At 40.8% G+C, this 7665-nt stretch overlaps 1 protein-coding gene across 3 annotated transcripts in view; it reads left to right on the forward strand.

Moving 5' to 3' along the window:
• LOC121592885 (longitudinals lacking protein-like) overlaps nt 1–5033 on the forward strand; it is a 66669-nt gene extending 61636 nt beyond the window's left edge. For all 3 annotated transcript variants that reach the window (XM_041914749.1, XM_041914748.1, XM_041914750.1), the window contains exon 8: nt 200–5033. In XM_041914749.1, the coding sequence (XP_041770683.1) occupies nt 200–1707 (1508 nt within the window). In that variant the 3' untranslated portion in view covers nt 1708–5033. The remainder of the gene's footprint in view (nt 1–199) is intronic.
• Nucleotides 5034–7665: the final 2632 nt, after the last annotated feature.

Genomic DNA, 7665 nt, shown 5'->3' on the forward strand with positions numbered 1-7665 from the left:
ATGATGAAACGCTGTGTTCGCTGCTATCTATCTTTTGGATAGATTTTATTGGCGACAAGTGAACGAAAAAGACGTTTACAGAATATACATATTTACGGTGCTTCTTTTTCTTTCTTTTTTCCCCCTCTCACCGTTCGATGGGTGTGGTGTTTGTGCCAATTGCGATATAATGCGGCGGCTTCTATATCGGCTAATGTAGATATCCTTCCGCTCAAAACGACGACGGGATCTATTGCGAAAGGAAACATAACGCTAGCATCCGGAACAGTCGGTACGGCGATGGTTGGCAAGAGAGTGTCGGGAGGTAATGCTTCGTCACCGTCCGGTGGTACCATATCGGGAGCGTCGCTCGTTAATACTGCCGGTGGAACCATTGTAACGCCGGTTTCGATACAGAAGGTGGACGCATCGTCTAGCGAGCTTATTGTACCGACGGTGGTGAAGAGCGAAGCTGCCAGTGGTGTGCGAAAACTGTCTACCAGTGCACTTGCTCCGGCCAAAACATTCACCCATCCCCGGATCAAGTATTCGCGGGCTAAGAACCCTTACAGCACTCCTGCCAACACTGGTATAACGACTTCCACGATAACGATGCCTATCCTGACCATTCCCACGGTCACACCTTCGTCCGCTAGCTCCGGTAGCAGCGCCACGATACAGGTGCAGGAAGTAGCGCAGCAGCTAGCTCCACCAACGGCTACCGTGGCCGGAACCGAGCGACAGTTGTTGAACTTTTCGCTGTCACGTAAACTGGGATCGTCAGGGCAACAGTCCCAGCAGCACGTCACGATCACTGGCGCAGGACCTCCCGGCCTGACGACGATCAATGCTTCGACCCTACAGCAGATCCCGATAGCTGCAGCCATAAGTGGTGCTAATGCACGCGGCGGCTCGGTGACTACCCGCTACACGGTGAACGAATACGAAACGTCGGGCTCTAACACGTCCCAGAGCGCTGACTTCCCGCCTGGAATGATCGACGATCTCGATTACTCGGTAATAGAGGACATTGATCTGTCCGATGGGGTGTCGACCAATTTCAGCAACGTGGTCGCTGCCGCCGCGGCAGCCATGAATGTAGTCTCCTCTGGTCAGCAGCAACAGCAGCAGCAACAACAACAACAGCAACAGCAACAGCAACAACAGCAAACGACGACCATAGCGGGAAGCAAAATGTCATCGGACGTGGATAACAATGGATCTCAAAGTGACGACGATGATGGTGATATGATGGACGAGGGCGGAGATGAGGGTAGTGGCGATCTGGGGCACGATGACGACGGCGAACACATCACAAAGTACAACACGAAGATGCTGAAGCTGAAGAAGGACAGTGGACCGATGGCTGGGGCAAAGCTGCTGAACGCATCGGTTGGCGACAGCAAGTATGCGCTGCTAGCGAATCCAAACATTATGCGAAATTTCGAATACACGGTAAATGAGTCGACCGGGGTAAGTGATACGGATGACGGCGAGGTCCGCCAGTATGTGTGCAGACACTGTGGGAAGCGATACCGCTGGAAGTCAACTTTGCGGCGTCACGAAAATGTCGAGTGCGGTGGCAAGGAAGCGTCGCACCAGTGTCCCTACTGCAGCTACAAGGCGAAACAGCGCGGCAATCTCGGTGTGCACATACGCAAGCATCATTCGGAGATGCCGCAGCTGGAGAGCCGCCGTAGGTCAAACAAGTCGCGCCATTCGATGTAACTGATGAGTTCATAATTTTGATCTTTCTCTTTTTCTCATAGCAGTACCCCAGTGATTTGTGTGACATTTCTGCTTAACTAAACACTTTCAGGATCTCTATTAACCTACCCTTGCCTACAAACACAGTATCCTGTGTCTGTAGAAACCTGATACATTGTGGAGTATGGCATTATTTGTTTTTTTTTTATGTCCAATTCTTTTAATTGGAACCAATTCTATTGGTTTTATGAGCAACAGAAGTTGAAAGAAGTCACTGATATTGCCGGGAACATGAGTGGTGGAATGAGTGGAAGATGAGATATTCCCATGAGTGGTGTACAGGCAGGCCTCGGCCGACAACGGTTGCTGCGCTAAAGAAAAAGACAAAGAAGAAGATGAAAGATGGCTTGCGATTTTTGGCAAATTGCCAAGATTTGAAAGGTAACAAACTGTTACGGCCATCAGGACTTAGTATTGCACCTTTCTCCTCATCAATTAGGAGGATTAAATGATTGTTTTTTTTTTGTTACTATATTGGATTGTTGAATCCTAAAGTGTATTCTTGGACTCAATCATATTTTATCGACTTAGATTTCGATTCTAGTCAACTGTCATCGATGCCTGTTTAGACAGGTAGATTGTAAAAATAAGCAAGTTGATACATATCAGATCCTTATTAGTGACATTGATATATTGGGACGATATTTGGTCCATACATGTGGAGATCGTCTAAGCTACCCTATTTGTCAGATTGTTAGCTTGAATGCTTCTTAACAAGGACCTTCTTGCCAAGAACTGATTGCAAGCATGCCTATAATTGAAATGGATGCTTAGAAGATGGTAATGAGGCAAACATTGCAGTTGTTTTTTTTAACGAGTTTACGAAACAGCCTCTATAACTACTTCGAGGTATGTTCAACATATTTTATGATGATGGTCATGGTGATAATGCATTGGTCATGATTATTCATTCATTAGACGTGCTACAATATTAAAGCGTGTTAGATCAATGTGTTTGCTCCAAGAAATAGTTATTTCTTGTAAAGTAAAGCCAAATTTTCTTAGGAACTCTACAAAATACACATGTCGCTGTTGGTTTTATTTATATGTTTCCGTCGTATTTGATTGCCAGTAACTCCGTTGTCTTATCTATCTATCTATATTACACCTAAACTTTAGTACAGTCGTCATGCCGATCAGTGTAATGGTTTGAAGAAGCTTGAGATCCATCCTTTGCCATCCTTAAAAGCGTTTTTTTAAAAAGCGACAGAGCCAAATTATAGCGACTGCCCATGTCCCCGTCTGTGTGCTGGTTTGATGCTCCTTTTGAGGAGAGTATTTTTGACCGGCCGGGTCAGAGTCGCGTGCTACATTTAAAACAAGAAAATGTTTTCTTTAAAATTAGCGGTTAAGATTTTACATAATTTAAGTAATGTGTACCGTTTGCTATTATTCATATGTTTGATATATATACGTATAAACAAGTGTGTATGTGTGAGTGTAGTGTGCGCTATTGTACTAATGACAAAGGGATTCAAACACTTTCCTTTTTTAACTATATCATTTTGCATTCGCCATTTCGTTTTCATGACATATAATGGTGGTCGTAGGTGGGCGTTGATGCTTTGCACTCTCCCCTGCCTGTCTACCCCATTCGGAGTGAAAAACACAATGTTTTCTTACAAACAAGATTTAATAAAAATAGCGTGTAATCTACATTGAATTATAGCCTCTCCTAAGTAATTTTCGTGTGTTGCATTACATCATCATGCATTTTAAACTGTTGCTTTTGGAGGAATAGAATGGTCTTAATTATCGTTATACGATACATATGATTGCTGAAATTTCATCACACTGAGTTGAAACGTGTGCTGCTGCTACTATGCTAGTGTTACTTATCATTAAAGGGGCACAACTGAACATTGCAAACTGCTTCCAACATGCATTTTAAGCAAATATTATACAACGCATTGCAAAAAAATGCATTGAGCAAAACTTAAAACTAATTTTTGTTTGATTCTCATTTAGTATTGATGGAAATTAACAACTGTGCATTTTTTAAATTAAGTTTGTTTCATTTATGCAGAATTCACAATTTTTTTTTTAATTTACCCGGATTGATTTCATATTGCTGACCATTCACCGGCACAGTGTGTGAGGTATCATTGTGTGGATTAAGGCTACTCTCGAAAAGAAAAGTGGAACAAAAAGATCGTCGCGGTGTAGTTAATGTTGAAGCATACAAATTAGATTCTAGTATTCAACTCCTGCGTGTGTCGTCCGGTAGATTAGAGATGGTGCCGTGTAGTGCGCAGAACCAGAGAACAAAAATATTTACGAAGCGTCAGTTAAGAAGACGAGGAAAACAAAAAGAAACCAGTTTAGTGTGTGAAAACGTTATATACAAAGCTAAAACAAAAAGAAAACCCCTTTGTGATGGAGGTGATTACACAAAACACATCAAATGTTTGAAAACGATATTTTGGCCGAAGCAAAACCATGTGTGTGAGTTCAAATGGCAAATGGAACCAGTTATTAGGCTTAAACAAGGATTACAGAGAGGAGTAAAACGTAATACGCAAATTAAAAATCAGTTGTTAGATTCACACACACACACACACACAAAAAAGCGCATTAAAGTTAAGAGTTTTATAGAGTGTCAATGTTTGTTCTCTCTCTCCCCCTCTCTCTCTATCGTGATGCTTATAAGAACAACGTATAGAGTGCTACATGAAGCGATCAAACAGAAACTTATTTTGTGTATAGAGAGCGAGTGTCGTCGTGCGTACATCTACATTTTATATATGAAAACACAGAAAACAAACAGCAAAACGAAGCCAAAAATAATGACGCGGAGTGTAGTCGTGTGTGCGTGTGGTGTAGCCAGAACAAAACACACGGGCTTACGAATGAATTGATTAAAAATGTGCAAATAGTTGTAATAATAACGGTAAACCATGCCCAGAAGAATAGAGCTATTTTAAAATCATACTATTTTAGCGAAGTAAAATGCCCAATTGCAAGATGTTCACGGAGTAAAAACGCGTAGGGGGAACCATGTAATTGGGATGCAATACTAAAATCATGTACACCCCCGCGCCCACATCCATCTTTACACCCACAAAAACAGCTCGATCGGGACTACAAAACTAAAAGCAAGATAGGGTTAAACTGAAGAGCAAATAACATATAAACAAAAGGAAGCGAAATCATCAGGAGCTGTAGAGGAAGGCAGGGCAAGTAAAACACAAACAATCGTATGAAAAAGGAACAAATATTTGCGTAAGGCTCAACACATATGCAAAACAAAACATTAAAAAAAACGCAAAATGAGTTATAAGAACCAAGCCACGCAATGGTGTTTTTTTATTGTTTAGTTCCTTTTTTAATGTAATAATTTCCCCCAATGTCGTTATAACACTCGATCGACGCCAAGAGAGAGAAATATCACAAGCCCTTAGTTCCTTTTTCGCCGTGCGGAAGGGGTGAGTGCTTGGTTGGACTGAATGATGATACGAGTGAATGATGAATGGATGTGATTAGACTAAACAAAGAACATAAAAAAATGAATGTAGAAGACAAATACCTTTTTTTTTTGGACAATCAAGACTAAAGACAATTTTTAACTGGTTTTACATATGGTCAATGTTGCTGTTGTGAATTGTATGCTCTTAATATTGTTTTGGCTCTCATCTCATTCTGTTTTTCATGTACAACATCTTGCCTGTGTCCATTCAAATGTTCATCCTTCAATACCTATATCCCTTTTGTATTCCTTTTATATATGACCCTTTTTTAAATAAGAAGAAACTGACGCAAAACAACACATACCAACAATATGCAGTCTGTGTGCCGGAATGTTTTGCCTTATTATTTTATACTAACATGCATGTTTTCTCTTCTTTTTCAGGTAATACAAAATGCCATAATGAAAATGGACGAACTATTGATGATAGCGCAAAAAGCACGGACGACGACGACGATGTGTTAGGAAGAACCGAATGATTTACCAAACGGCTTCAATGTTAGCTAATTGACATTCCGTTTTTCTTTTTCCTACGTTACCCGATTCCTATCCTCTTCCCTTCTGCCTGTTTATAGAAAATTTCATAGAAACGCCTGCCAATGCCGCCATGGCAGCAGCAGTGGCAGCAGCATTTGCATCCGTAGCGAATAACTCCTCGTATGCAGCGACAGCTACAGGAGGAGGAGACGTTAGCTTTCCGGAGGATAGCGCGACCCTGTTGCACCCACAAGCAAACCAGCCGTGGTTGGTGTGGAAATATTTGGAAAACAAATACTCCCATACTTCTTACGGCAGCGGCGGTGGCAGTGGTGGTGGTGGAGGTAGCGGCAGTAGTGTTGGAGAAATGGCAGCGACAACCGAGGCAGCCTTTTACAAATGTCGTCAGTGTGGCAAGTTGTACCGTACCAAGTACACCTGGAAGCGGCACGAGCGCAAAGAGTGCGGCGTCACTCCTCAATTCCATTGTGTGCACTGTGATTTCGCAACCAAATATAAGCATAATCTTAAAACGCATAATCGTATAAAGCACGGCGAAGAGGAATGTCCTCCGCCATTGCTTACTCCTCTTCCCTGTGATGCAGCACCAGCGGTATCGGTGACGAATGCTGTTGATAGCAGCATCGACCCTACCGCCAGTGTCAGTAGTGTCGGGAGCAACGACGCTCGAATGCTTGTCGGAGGCAATACTTCGGCCCCCATACGCATCATCACAACGGACGATGATAATAACATCGACGGACATGATGTTGATGCTACTGATGGGGTTGCTGATGATATTGCAGAAGATGGCAACCGAGCAATCGTTGGGGCAAGCTCTTTCCAAACTACTGCATCATACAAGAACAATAGTAACGGTTACTGTGAGGAAATGTTAGAAATAACTAACTCAACGGAGAATAATAGTGCCTTACCGTGTGCTATCAGTAAGAACCAAAGTCCAAGCAGTAAGAGCTGAATGGTTTTCGTCTAAAACTGGTAGTATATTTAGTTAAGAACAGAGCGAGAGAGCCATGCTCATGATAGGGAATGTTAGATTGTAATTGTTATCGTTTTTATTAGTTTTTTTTTAGATCGTAGCTTATTATTCGAAGAAAAAAAGCGGAACAACAATTCAATAATGCATAAAGCTATGTGTTAATATCTACTAAATTCAATCATCACAATTAGGATCATTCCCATAAAAAAGTATTCGATGGAAAAGCACCAGCTAAAAAAATTCATTTGGTGATACATATATACTTCATTTATCGTTCATACAATAATTTGTATTTTTTTTGCCATTGCTTATTTTTTATTTATTTTCGGAGAATTCAAAGTGTTCGTTACGATTTTTCACTTTTACTTCATAAAAAACACAATGTTCACTATTTTCTTTTATTTTGTAGCTGCTATATGCTCTAGTGTTTGTTTGTGATAGTTCGTTAAAGTCTCTTATGTTTGGTTTGTTTTGCGATGATACTGATGTGGTAGTATTCATGGTACGATTTTTCCTTTAATTTTTTGCTTTCAATGACACTTTAACGAATTTCCATTTTCGAAACATATTTTGTTGATTTATAAATAACTTATTAACTCTTTACTTTAATAGTGATTCTTATTGATTATACTTAAGTGTTCATTCCCTTTGTTCATTGATAACAACCAAATACAATTTATTGTGTAAAAAGTGTGCCAAGCGTTTCTCTACCGTTGCCAAAGGCAGTAACTATGGGTTGTAGAGAGCAAGCTGAACATTTCCATAGAAGGGAGAAGAGATAAGAGGAGAAGATAGACGTTTTTAACTGTTTTTTGTTGTAAAATGTATCAAACATGTTGACAACAGCATTCAATACAAAAGGATAATTTATTGTAGAACAGAAAGAAACAAACATTTTATGAATAGAATTGCTTGATTATTTGGGTGTTTGAAATTGCTTAAATATTCCGCAAACAAAACAAGCAATTGTACAATA

The sequence above is a fragment of the Anopheles merus genome, chromosome 2L (assembly GCF_017562075.2).
Source record: "Anopheles merus strain MAF chromosome 2L, AmerM5.1, whole genome shotgun sequence".
Lineage (NCBI taxonomy): Eukaryota > Metazoa > Arthropoda > Insecta > Diptera > Culicidae > Anopheles > Anopheles merus.